This window comes from Centruroides vittatus, unplaced genomic scaffold (genome assembly GCF_030686945.1).
Source record: "Centruroides vittatus isolate TY-2023 unplaced genomic scaffold, ASM3068694v2 scaffold_1015, whole genome shotgun sequence".
Lineage (NCBI taxonomy): Eukaryota > Metazoa > Arthropoda > Arachnida > Scorpiones > Buthidae > Centruroides > Centruroides vittatus.
In genome coordinates, this window is record NW_027122666.1 from 4,854,889 (window position 1) to 4,867,394 (window position 12,506).

The 12,506-nt window shown below is 28.1% G+C and overlaps 2 protein-coding genes across 2 annotated transcripts in view; one reads left to right on the forward strand and one right to left on the reverse strand.

The window, feature by feature from the left end:
• Positions 1 to 12,506, forward strand: part of LOC136986219 (nicotinamide N-methyltransferase-like) — a 257,802-nt gene that overhangs the window by 41,311 nt on the left and 203,985 nt on the right. The window lies entirely within an intron of this gene.
• On the reverse strand, positions 1,925 to 9,765 carry LOC136986409 (PI-PLC X domain-containing protein 1-like). Its single transcript, XM_067283935.1, is given in 4 exon segments — positions 1,925 to 2,519; positions 2,521 to 3,341; positions 5,026 to 5,166; positions 9,421 to 9,765. Coding segments are annotated over 4 exon segments (1,500 nt in total). The 5' UTR covers positions 9,557 to 9,765; the 3' UTR covers positions 1,925 to 2,117.

Sequence of the window (12,506 nt, forward strand, 5' to 3'; positions counted from 1 at the left end):
GTTAATTAAGCAATTTAACTTTCAAAATATCATTAAATTTTACTTTAATTAACCATATTAAACGCCCTATACACTATTATAATAATAATCAAACAAGACTTATATCTAAATTTAAAAATTTAGCAACGAATTGCTTAACTTTCCCGGCAACATTTAAAAACCTGTCTGGCGCCATCTGTTACGATATTTTATTTAAAAATTTTTAAAATATTTTTAATTATAATAAAATGGCAAAAATCTTAATTTTGAAGGTATAAATGGGTTTTATAAAGAATTGTAAATATTAATAACGAGTAAAATCGTCATTAAATCCGACCCTATTCGATATATGAACACGATCCCCTTTATCTCCCCACCCTCTCGACCTTTAACCACCAAAATTTAATAGCATCAATCCCCCTAATACACAAACCTCCCTGCAAAATTTCAGAAATTTTGGACAAAAGCCATAAGAGTTATTAAGCTTCAAAAAGAGGGTGAACAAAATCATGTCCCCATACACACATGTTAACATCCATACATATGAAAAAACCCTGAAATTTTTTGCATTTCTAGACGTTTCAAGGTCCCCTGAGTCCAAAAATATAAAAATCTTGGGAGAGGGTCATTTTTTGAGCGATCGCCATACTTTTCCTCTGTTATATAGATATAGCAGAGCCGAAAAAGTAAAAATTATACGTATTTACACAAGAATTTTTAATAAAAATAAATATTTTAGACCTTTAAACGCACTTGTACACTTTAAACAGCTGTATAACGTAGGCTTTAACAGCCTTAAAGCATGGAGCCAAATTGTAACCAAGCTTAAATGATTACAATTACTTAAATCTGTTTGTTGTAATTTATTTTATTGGAATATTTACGGATGGGCGGTTGGGAAAGAACATATTCTATAGAACATAATTGACAAATGAGATTCAGGTCTGCTTCGATAGTAATCTTTAAAATATCGATCGAAGTTCTTCCATCTGTCAAGTCAACTGTCAGTAGAAGTAAAGGAATCTGGATGCAGCTGCATTATTCACTTCTTGTTCGAGACGAGAAAAATGAAAAGAGGAGAAGACAATTTTATCTTTCAATACCAGAGATTGTTTATATTCATAAAAGCAATTCATACTTTTAGATTTCTATTAAGTTCTTTTTCATTTTAAAGAATTAATTATATAGAATTTATTATTCAAATCTCTTAAACTTATTTAAATAAATAAATATATATATAGCTATATATTTTTTCTCTAATAGAAATCTTTGAAAAGAAGCTAAAAATAAAGAATAATATGGAATAATCTTTCTATAAATTGAGGAAATGTTTCTTTAGTTTAAAAAATATATATATATATATTTAAATATATTTTAAAGTGAATTTAGTTGCTATTTATTTATATAGCTTACTGCCGAAAGATATAAAGTTGATGTTTAGTTAAGTTAAGAATAATCTTTGCCACAATTAACCACAAATTAAATCTGAAGTGTTCTTTTACTTTCTTCATAGGCAAAAATGGCAATCGCCTGAGGCCCCCAAACCAATCTTTTATAAGAAAATATTTCTTCCAAAACATCCTCCCGAAGAAAAATGACTGAGGTCATCACTGTACTTGGGGCCCTCTAATTCAAATACGCCTGGGCCCCATAAAGTTATAACGCGCCACTGAATTTCTTAACTATTGTGTGCAATAAGAGGGCCTTTTGAAATCCATCGTTAATTCGATCAGGTAGCCGCATAGTGAAAAACGGAACCCGAAAAAATATTTGGGTCAGATCACTTCCGAAAAATTCGTAGAGTTTTTAACTCCAGATTTGATCGCGGGTATCCCATAGCAGTAGGCTAAGGCCTTAACTCCACTCGGCTTCTTTAAATCTAAAGTTTTACAATAGTTTAATGGAAATTTTTAAATAGAAAAATATATTTATTAATTATCAGTAATTATAAATGCAATTTTTATTCACGAATTAATTATCTACATAATTATACGCCATTAAATTGCTTTTACATAGTATATAATAAAGCCTATTGAAATGTCATTTGAATAATTTAATTTACTATTTTGTTTTTATAGGAGCGAAGTCTCGTAAACAGTTAGGCAACACTTTAGACAGTATCCACGTGCAAATAAATTTCATTGAGGAGAACATGAAAACGTGCTTACATCTTCAGCGGGAGGTTTTCTACTTTCACACTTTTTCTTCCGGTTGATGTCGATGGCTACCGCTATAATATCGTTACCTAAAAAATAATCGGTGGCAACGATGTTCGAAAACTTTCCCCACTTATCTCTAAACCAATGAGTGACGTTACGATTAACATCATCTGCCAAAACCCTTAATCCCTTATGTACATGTTCAAATATATACGTCATATCTGGAGTCAATTCCGCCATTGCCGACCATAAAAAAGGTGGAACTTCAGACCTATTATAAAAGGCAGAAAAGAATTCTTTAAGGTCTTCTACCTTTTGAACATCTGGCCAGATTTGGCAGAGTGATGGCCAAAGTTTTGGATCCGAAATTTTAGCCTGATTAAAAGTTACTAAAATCCGATAAGGGCTGTTCAGGATATCTCCTATCTTCAACTTGCTCCCTTTTTGGTATTAAGTACGGGTTTAATTTATTTTTAATAAAGTTAATTAATTCTACCTGAATCTTTTCATAATCCGGATGCCTGTGAAAATCTAAGATAACAATTTCTTTGGTGGTTTCAACAAAATCAAGAACGTCAGCTAGAACTTCTTCCAATGTGTTTGTGGTAATGATAATATCGTGCTTTATCATAAACTGGTTGTCAACGTGAGCCACTCTCAAATCAAAGTAACGAATTCCATAGGCTAACTGATTAAAAATTCTTTCTTCTTGAGCGTAAACAAACCTTGATGTGATTGAACCAATACCACCATCATAAGGAAAAGTAGCGTAACTACCCGAATCGTGTGTTCCCGGTATCATCAGTTCATTTAATGACAAGTTTCTTATATATTTTTGATTTAAGTTCATCCATCTTGGTCTTGTCTTCAAGCAGTTAAGATGGGTTATCTTACCATCTGTTATGTAAGCTATATAATAGTTCAAACAACCACCTGTAATATTATCTTTGGTGAAGTTCATATATGGCAATTCATATTTAGTTCTGTAATACCCCGTGCTTTGATTTGCCACGTAAACAATCTGAAGAGGGTTTATGTGTTCAACGGGAGGAGAATCGAACAACGCAACTGCATCTTTAGGTTTTGGGTTTTTCACGTCCCAATTTAATTCTATCTGACGTCTAGTAATTATAGAATTATTTACCCAAGCTAGAGATGAAACTGATAAGTAAATTTTCACATCTTCCTGAATCTTCTTGCAATCTGAAACACATTAACAATTTATTTATATTTTAAAATATGAAAATTATTTTATAAATTTATTCAGAATATAAATCAAAAACACATCTATAAATCCCTATAAATGGAAACATAAATAGAATTCTGTGAAGATTTTTACGATAAAATTTATAGATACAAATATATTTTTTAAGCATTAAAAATCTGGAAAATGGGATCAATAATATGCCCAGTTTATCATTATTTACCCAACCTTTCGATATTTCCATCAATATACCTTCATATCAGTTAATATTAATATATACTTACTGCCGAAAATCTACCAAAAAATTTGTATATATATAATAATAGAACGTCTGTTTATATGTTTCCTATACACTTTTAAATCAATGGACCAAAGTTTTTATAGTTATCCTCTTGGATCCTGTGGGAAATATACGCTACCATAAAACCTGGAAGTTTGCTGATTTCATCCCTTTACATCTTGTGATAATTTAAGTTTAATTCATTATTATGTAAGTAAGCATTGCGTAATAGTTAATGAAGACACCACACGGTCCATGAATCATATTCTTAGTGATGATTTCATAGAGTAAAGGGCCTATTTTCTGGATTTGGAAGCTCTGCCAAAATAATGCTGTTGATTTAAACTGGCTTAAAATAACCAAACTTTTAATATGTCTTTAATTTTGATGTTTGTTCCAATTACTTTTTGCTTTATCTTCTAACTTTTTATTTATAAGTTAACCGGCAATTACTTCCGGCTGTTATATTATATTATATATCCATATAACAGGGAAAAAGTATGACTCCTCAGACTCAGGGGATCTTTAAATATTGAGAAATGAAAAAAAAATTTAGGGAAAATTTTTCTTCTGTATGTATGGATGTTACTGTGTATGTGAGGGGGCACGATTTTGTTCACCCAGTTGAAAGTTTAATAACTCCTGTGCCTTTTGTCGAAAATTTCTGAAATTTTGCAGGGAAGTTTGTGCATTGTAGGCATTGATGCCATTAAATTTTGGTGGTTAAAGGTTGAACGGGGAGGAGAGATAGAGTGTGATCGTGCGTAGTATCTTGAGTAGGGTCGGACTTAAGATTTTTAAGTTTTTCGCTATTTTATAATAATTAAAAATATAAAAAGTTTTAAAAATAAAATTTCATAACAGATGGGGTAATACAAAATTTTAACAATTGCCGGGAAAGTTACAGAACTCATTGTAGATTTTTTTTGAAAAAAAATCCTTTAAAATATAAAAAAAAATTCACATTCGTCCTAAATATAAAACTTCATAAGAGACATTTATAGAAATTAATTAAGACTTCTGAATTGTTTTATAAACACACATTAATTACGAAGACATTCCGGAACTATAAAATTAGCAAACATTACAACAGCAAACATACTTTTCTACATTCACCCCTAATGTAAATATCACCACAATAAGCAACGTTTACATAAAAAAAGGGAAAGCTTTTATCAACATTCATATCGAACGGGATAGCATCTTCATTTAACTGACATTCGGGGTGGAGCTTGATGTTAAATTGCCTCGGATGATAGATGAATTATCGAATAATCAAAGAGGCTCGACACATTTTAATTAAAAAAAAAATGTTGTAACTGTCGATAACAAAAGGAGAATTTACTAATGAATTATTTATGTCATTTTTTTAATGTAAATTAGTCAAAATTACCTTTGCTTACCTGTGTCAGCTGTTGCTCTTAAAGATAGATTATAAAGTGTTTTGGCTCCGATCCAGTCGGTCATCAGCAAAAGAAATAAAGCCAGGATCATCTTCGCCATGATTTTTTTCTTATTTCTTTCTTTCCTCTCTAACCTAATACCTGATAGAAAAGTTTAAACTTAGTACAAAGTGGAAAATAAAGTACTTTCTAGTTATTACTTTTCTTTAAGGGTTGAGATTTTTAAGAGAAATAAGAAAAAATCAACACTTCACAGATGTCGAAATTGGGAAAATACACATCGTTCTTCTTGATTTATCCGCTGCTATCAATTTTTTTTTCTTACTTACTTAAAAATTGTTTTTATTTATAATAAATATTCCAGGTTATTGTAATGCTCTCGAAGAGTTAAAAAAAACAATGCTAAAAATGTTATATTAAAATTACCCTTTTAATTTAATTTATATCGTCATTAATTCTTAAGTAATTATAAAGGATAAAATGGAGTTAAATGTTAAATAAATCTTCATTATTTATTTAAAAATTAATTTAATTTTGTTAGTGTTTCGTTTTTGCAACAGATGGCAGGAGTGACGAAATGCTAATTTCCTATATAAATTATTTTGAAATTATAGATAACGTTATGTAAGGTACTTTGTGTTAAAAATTAGTGTAGAAACGGATTAGAAATTCGAATCTTTTTGCAATTTATCAAAATTTTTCATTATTTTTTCGAGGATTTTATCAGTAACTTAATGCTAAACGCTTGTACAGGTTATTAAAAATTCTTTCCTTTTCACTGTGTTCTAGAGGCGCGCTAAAGAATTCTAGAATTATTCTGAAATTTATCTCCGTAGCGCGTCTAAAATATAATGAAAAAAAGGAATGAATTTTTATAAATAAAATACAAAATTCTATATGTAAATTATTGATTTATATAATGTAATCGTTGTAGAAAAATTATTTGTCTATTGTATTGTTTTGTACTGTAGTAAATTCTAGTAAATTTTTATATTACGTTTCATGTATAAACAATAAAAAATTTTTTTAATATGTTAAATTTCTCGTGAATAATATACTAGAAAATTTTTCTACAATATTTTGAACATCATTTTTTTCACTCAAAAAAAAAAAAAAAGAGAAAAATTGGAAAAATGTCTTAAAATATTCTTTAGTTTGATATACTACTTTCTAATATTTTTCTCTTACAAAAAAAAACAAAAATTTTATTAAATTTTCTAGAATATATATCAATGTTGCAGCCATAATAATCGAACTTTCAGGGTTTAAACTGGAGTATATTTGAATCTTTTTTTTAAAAAAAAAATAATTTTTGAGTTATAAAAGTTATTCGATGTAATGATTAGAAAGTGATTACAGAAATAAATTGAAATTTTTACTTATCCATTCGATAACAGGATCTGGTATCGTGCAACGCAACACGACTAGTTCCTGTTATAAATGATCGTTACAGATTTTCTCTAGATTGCTTGGAAATCTTCGTTCCATCTACAAAAACCGACTGATTGATGTCGAAATGAAAATACAGTTTAGAAGAAATGGGTTTCTTCGTGATTGTTGATACTCATTCTTCCATTTTTTTCTTGCTGCTTCTTTATAATTTCCAGCAATATTCAAAATACTTCTACTGTAAAATCTCCCCTTTACTCGTAATATATTCAAATTATATTGCTTCCTACTGCAAAATCGAATATAATTTTAATACTTTCATACACAAGAATCTAATTTCGATCGCTCTTTATCCACTTAAACTCGGTATTCAATGGCGAGTAACGCAGTGTAATCCTATTGATTTTGTGTCCTTTCGAGCAAATTGGTAGTAAAAATTGGTAATTTTTCGATCTTTTATCGCATTCAATGCTAGGAATTTTACCTTAGACGTGAATTAAATATATTACATGTTTGATTAATTGTGAATTTTACATGTTGTAACGTCTACAAGTTTGCTTCAGTAATATTGCTATAAACAATACAGCATGTTAATTACTGCACACGTATTGTACAGCTATTCTTTGAATAATAAACTTCCGCAAGCTTAAAGGGAATTATAAATAGTTATTTTTTTCAGAAAATAATTATATATTTTTAATAATTTATTTATCAATGGGTGTAGTAAATCTTGTTTCGTCGAGTGCGCTTGATAAAACAATAGCAGCTGGATACTTCATTGCAGTATAGTGTAAACACATCTTTAAATCATTAAGGAAATTATTATATTAAACAAAGTAACGTAAAGTTTTATAATGGGTGAATATATTAACTTCCTTAGTTCAAGAATTTCGGCGAAAAATTCTTTAAAATTCATTCACACCGCTCTTTTAAAATATATAAACTTACAAGCTAATTTTAAACTCGAGTAGTAAAATTTTACGTAATTAACTTTAGCATTATTAAAAATAGAAATTCTGGCGTTAATACAAACAAAATTATATTAATGATAATAATTTATAAATTCATTCACCTCGTTAGGAAAAGCGAGTAAATGAATGAAGGATGTTAAATTTTCATATGTTTGATTATTAAAGCGTGCCACAGAATTTTTTTTTTCTTAACGGGAATTTTTCACGTTTAAAACTTCAAAAATAGTATTTGTTTATTATAATAAATGCAAACTTAAGCATATTTTCTAGGGCTTAGCGTAGCAATTTTGCAAAATTTATTTATAATTTGAAAATTTCATATTAAAGTAGATGCAAATTTTCTGGTGTTCATTCAACAATTTATAAAGCGTAGGAAAAATTTGAGATTATTTTTAAGACAGATTAATTCGTAATTTAGATAAGTAATAGGCCGTAATTATGCTAGCAAAATTAATAATGTAAAGCGTTGCTAAATAGGATTAAAATTAGATAATGTAAAGTTTAGAACAAAGAGAATCAACCGTTCACTTCGATAAGATAATTAACTGGCATAGATTATCAATAATTTAAATTTGCAATTCAGATTTACTTCTAACCAAATTTTCCTTTATTGGGTCCAATTTTAGGATTTTGAATACCTCAAAATCTGTCCAATTAAAGTGTGTTAATAAAAAATATCCATAAATTTAATCTGTTTAGGGATAAACTCGCCGGAAACTAACGTTAAGATTGAGGAATTTCCTGATTTTACTTTCATTTTTCATATGTTTACGTTATAAATTTTTTATGTATCGATCAATAAATATAAAATATGGATTCAGATATGATACAATTTAAATATATTTATAACAAGCGTGAAATATGATGTAAAAAGCAATTATTCACTTTATTCGGATAGAGTTAAAACAATTTTTAATCATTTTAGAAGGTAAGAGAGACAGATAAATGGTAATTGTATATATTAAGAGGACCTACAAGGTATATAATAGCATAAATATATGAATAGTGCAAGCTGTGCAGTCAGAAGATATTTTCTTCTCTATGATTGACACGTGTAGTAAGTTATTTTTTTGTATATGATGAGATTTAGTTGTATAGAAGATGACTGTCAAAAGTAAATGGATGTTGCTCGTGAATCTGTTGTGTAAATATCTCATGGGATAAGATTATATAATGAATATCAAATATTTACATGATTCCGATCAAATTTTATGAGAAGAACAAAAGTTGGATGAAGTTTTCCTATTAAAAGTTGTAAAGAAACTTTCGATATGCAATTTTTAAACGAGTGAATCTAAAACAGTGTAATAAACAAAGGCTTGTTTATACAATAAGATCCCGTAGAAGCGAATAAAAGATATAGAAAAAACAGAAAGAAATTGAAATTAAATGTATTAAAAATTTCTTAATTAGTTAGTTTCTTAATACGAAAATAATCCTTTCGATTTCAGGCTTGATTTCGATGGCTTAAAAACTTTAGTCCTTGAAAGCGTCTTATAAACTTTACGAAATTCATTGCTATGAAATAACATTAGATAAATATACTTATCAGATATTTAATACAGATCTACAGCTGAAAAACGTTTTTGTATTGTTGTAATTTTACTCCCTTGTAGACAAGTAAAATAGCACCTCCAATAATGGCCAACTCCGCTGTTTTTTATGTTCCCATCAGTGGCCGTTATTCAGAGGTTTGGCCTTATAAAATTTAAAGCAAGAATTTCAAAAGTATTAATATTAAATAGGCCTATATTTTTCTCCTTAAAATTTTCTATTGTGAATTTCCATTACTTCGATTTTAACACGTGTTTAAACACTACTATGCTTACATGAACACGAATATAGTTGAGCCAGCAACCTATGTAAACGTATTAAGTACGTATTAAAAAAAATGCTTATTAATTGATTTCTGCCCGATCAAAACCTATCAGTTTATTCTTTATATAACTATATTTTAAACTATATTTAAATAAATTAATATCACAGTAAAATTAACAATAGACTAATTATTGAAAGTGAAAACAATGTAACTTACTGCGGTGGAGAGAAGTATAAAGGTAATTTTCAATTCTGGCATTTATAGAAGAGATATATACGTGAGACAAAGGTGATGTATTCGACGGTTGGACAATTGCCTTGTCCAATAGATAATTATCATCGAACACTCCCATTTACCTCGTGAACGAAGTACAGTACACGTTACGTTTTTCGTAAATAGTCACAAATATTTACAAAGAGCTAGTCATTAGTTGAGCTTATAGGAAAAAAAAAAAAAACAAAAAAAGAAACTGTCCTTGAAGCGACTGGCAACAAGAAAATCATGTGATTGCAGCACTACTAGGTTATTACTGGTCATATGTGTGCTGCGAGTGATGAATCATCATCGAGTTTGACGTTCCTTCTGTTTCGCTTTGTGTTGTATTTAGGCTAAATTAAGCAATATTAATATTACTTTATAAAATTAAAATTAATATTTTAGCATATTTTACTATATAATGTTGCTCGGTCCAATATGAAACAATATCTAATCGTTTCATATGTCACACATGAAATCTGATCGCGTATTAGATATTTTAATAGATAAAAATATGTTAATATAAACAACATTGATTTGATAATGATGTGAAATATGTATTCAGTTATGTAATTTAAATTGCGTTTTACGTAAAAATCTCTCCTGTACGCGACTTTGTTCCTTCAAACCCTAATAACAATAACGCTGTTGCCTGTAAACAAGGTGCGTTATGCATTATATAAAATATTTACGTAACAAATATATATATATAATTTTTATATTTATATATACAAAACAATCTTTAGCTATTGTTTATACTTGAAATATTCTATAATATACCATAAAGTAATATAAAACAAGATATTTTATTTTATAAACACTGCAGAAACTAATTAAGATCCTATAAGATAAATGGACAGTGGAGTAAATACCGGTAAATAAATAAGTACAGGAGAAAGACTTAAATAAATGTACTGTATACTAAGAGTTTACTCTTCATTAATAGCGCTAGTCACTTTTATAGTGTATCTGCATCTACATTTATAAGTATATACAATAGTACAGGGCTATAGAACCCGGGAATAGAGCGGACCCCTTCAGCCATTGTTTTTTGGAACAAAGAAAATACGCAAATTCTTTCTTTATTAATAAAAAACAGTCTTAAATTTTTATTTTCTATTAATTTTATAGGGGTAGGAACTACTAAGTGCACTAAGTTCTTCCAGCTCCATCTTCTCGAAGGCCCTGTACAGGAGTGAATGTAGTTTGCACGTTCTAATTCGAGCCTCCCCTAATATCGGTTTTAATTACACTATGTATATGGAAGAGTTATTTTAGATCCTAAGTTTACTTCTGTATATTCTTATATTTCATTTGCTTAAATTCTAATTGTAAAATTCTCAAAATGTCTATATACAAGAAAACACGAGAATAGAAATTATTATAGCGGGCTTCCTATAAAACGAGATAAAGATATTTAAAGTTCCTTTAGTTCTTTTAATGGAATGAAAATGTAGTATGTTGACACTAACAGTTACAAATATAACAGCGAGTATTTGAATCACGTGACATATCTAGCAATTGAAATATAACTAATAATTATCCACTGTTGTATTTCCACTGCTATGTATGACGTCATGTCAGGTGATTTAAATCCTCGTTTATAATTGGTTGCTATTTTATTTGAAAGTGGTTATTTGAAAGCTTATGTGAAACAGTATTTAGAAAGTATTTATTTAAAAATTTCTTCACTTCTTATCACAGATTCACATTCTTTTATTATTATTATTATTTAATAAATAATATTTTTACAAGAGCTCCGTTGTAGATAACCGTTTTATAAATACAAAATACCACAAGAATATATTTTAAACTGAGAATATGAAAGGAAATTGATAGAAAAAACAATTCTCTAGAGAACAATAATTTGATGATTATGGCATAAATTAATCTATAAGTAGAATCTAAAACCGAATAATCGATCCCAGGGGCTTTATTTTAATTAACAGCTCACTAGAGATTCTAAATATAGCCAAAATAGATAATTTAATTTATCAGTTTAAATAGTTTTGCATCAATCATCAAAAGTGGCATTTTGCGGTCTTTTATGAAAAACTATAAAAGAAAAATTAATGGCCTGTAAGAAGAAGGTCTTAGTAGAGAGGTAAATGACAATTAAAGTTCATTGGGAGGTAAAACATTACTAAAATTAGCTGGCAAATTTCAAATATTGCTAATGGAATGTGTGGAAATATTGCTTATAAATAGACTAAGTGGGAATTGCAGTAAAATATAGAAACAAGTTCAAGATCAATACTTAAAAGTCGCACTAAAGTAGCATTTCCTACGATTTCATGTAAATAACCATTCGAAAGTACAATTTAAAATATAAATACTTATGATAAGTATTATATTTGCACGCACATTTAAGTCATAATTTACTTAAGTTTCTGCCTAAATATCCTATAAATAACATAGAAGAAAATTAATATAAGTACATAATTGTAAATTTAATATGACATTACTTTAAGAAAGAAAAAAAAAAAAAAAAAAATAGAAAAATTACAAATAAAAGCACTTAGTTTTTAAATATAATATTTATATATTTTTTTATTTGAATATTTTATTTTTAACATGAATTTCTATGACTGTATACATGAAAAATCTATAAAATTTAACGATTTTTATCGCTTATCTCGCATTGATTTCAGATAAAATATAAATAATCTGATCGTCGAACACTATCTCTGAATGACATAATTGAAAAACAATGACACATTTAAGTTCAAAGTTAAACATTTTGTTTGTTATGTGGCCAGGAATAATAAGTAAATAAGTAAATTGTTTTCAGTAAAATAAGACATATTTAAGACAAAAATGCACTGAATTGTTTAATGTTTAATATAATATAATAATAATTTAAGTTTAAGACACTTTTTCACATATTTTTTCCTTAAATTAAAGTAGGAATTAAGCTTAAAATGGAAATGTTTCTATATATATTATAAATATATATATAATAATTCCATATTTTCCGTTAATTATGCTTTATTTTAAATACGTTATAAACGTTTTTATTATTTAAAGATTTTATTTAAAGTATATTT